This window comes from Fukomys damarensis, unplaced genomic scaffold (genome assembly GCF_012274545.1).
Source record: "Fukomys damarensis isolate Sample0158 unplaced genomic scaffold, DMR_v1.0_HiC HiC_scaffold_16, whole genome shotgun sequence".
Taxonomy (NCBI): Eukaryota; Metazoa; Chordata; class Mammalia; order Rodentia; family Bathyergidae; genus Fukomys; species Fukomys damarensis.
The window spans coordinates 24,440,830-24,441,624 of NW_022900928.1; the positions used below are offsets into that span (position 1 = coordinate 24,440,830).

The window sequence follows — 795 nt, forward strand, 5'->3', positions numbered from 1 at the left end:
TTTGGTCCTTACACCGTAGATGATGGGATTCAGTGAAGGTGGAATAACCAAGTACAGGTTGGCAACGAGAATGTGAATGTAGTGTGGGATGCTGTGTCCAAATCGATGGGTGAGGAAAGAGAAGACTGAAGGGATGTAGAAGACACCGAGAACTGCAACATGAGAGCCACATGTGCTGAGGGCTTTTACCCGTGCATCCTGTGACGGGAGGTGGAACACAGCACGGAGAATGTAAACATAGGAGATGCCGATAAGCACAAGATTCAGGAGAAACAGCGAGACCACAAAGAGTCCATAGATAGCATTGATACGAATATTTCCACAAGCTAACTTTGCAATGCCCATGTGCTCACAGTAGGAATGGGCTATGGTACGTGTGTGGCAGAAGGGGAGGCGGTAGATGAGATAGTTCATGGGAAGTATGAGCAAGGATGGACGAATTACAATCCATAAACCAATGCCCACCAGCACCCTAGGTGTCAAGATGGTTGTGTAGTGCAGTGGAGCACAGATGGCCACATACCGGTCAAAGGCCATGGCCATGAGGACTTCAGCCTCCATGCCGGTGAAGGCGTGGATGAAAAACATCTGAGCCACACAACCTCCAAAGGTAATCTCATGAGCATCAAACCAGAAGATGCCCAGCATGCGGGGCACAGAAGTGGTAGAAAGAGCCAAATCAATTGTTGAAAGGATGGCCAGAAAGTAGGACATGGGCTCTCGGAGGGACTGCTCTGTCTTGATGACTGCTAAAATTGTGGCATTTCCCATTAAAGCCACGAGGTATAGAACAGA

The 795-nt window shown here is 48.6% G+C and overlaps 1 protein-coding gene across 1 annotated transcript in view; it reads right to left on the minus strand.

The window, feature by feature from the left end:
• Positions 1–789, minus strand: part of LOC104857875 (olfactory receptor 52J3-like) — a gene marked incomplete at its 5' end in the record, with an annotated part of 2,088 nt that extends 1,299 nt beyond the window's left edge. The window contains one exon of the mRNA XM_033763906.1: positions 147–789. Coding sequence (XP_033619797.1) covers positions 147–789 — 643 coding nt within the window. The remainder of the gene's footprint in view (positions 1–146) is intronic.
• Between the last annotated feature and the right edge of the window lie 6 nt (positions 790–795).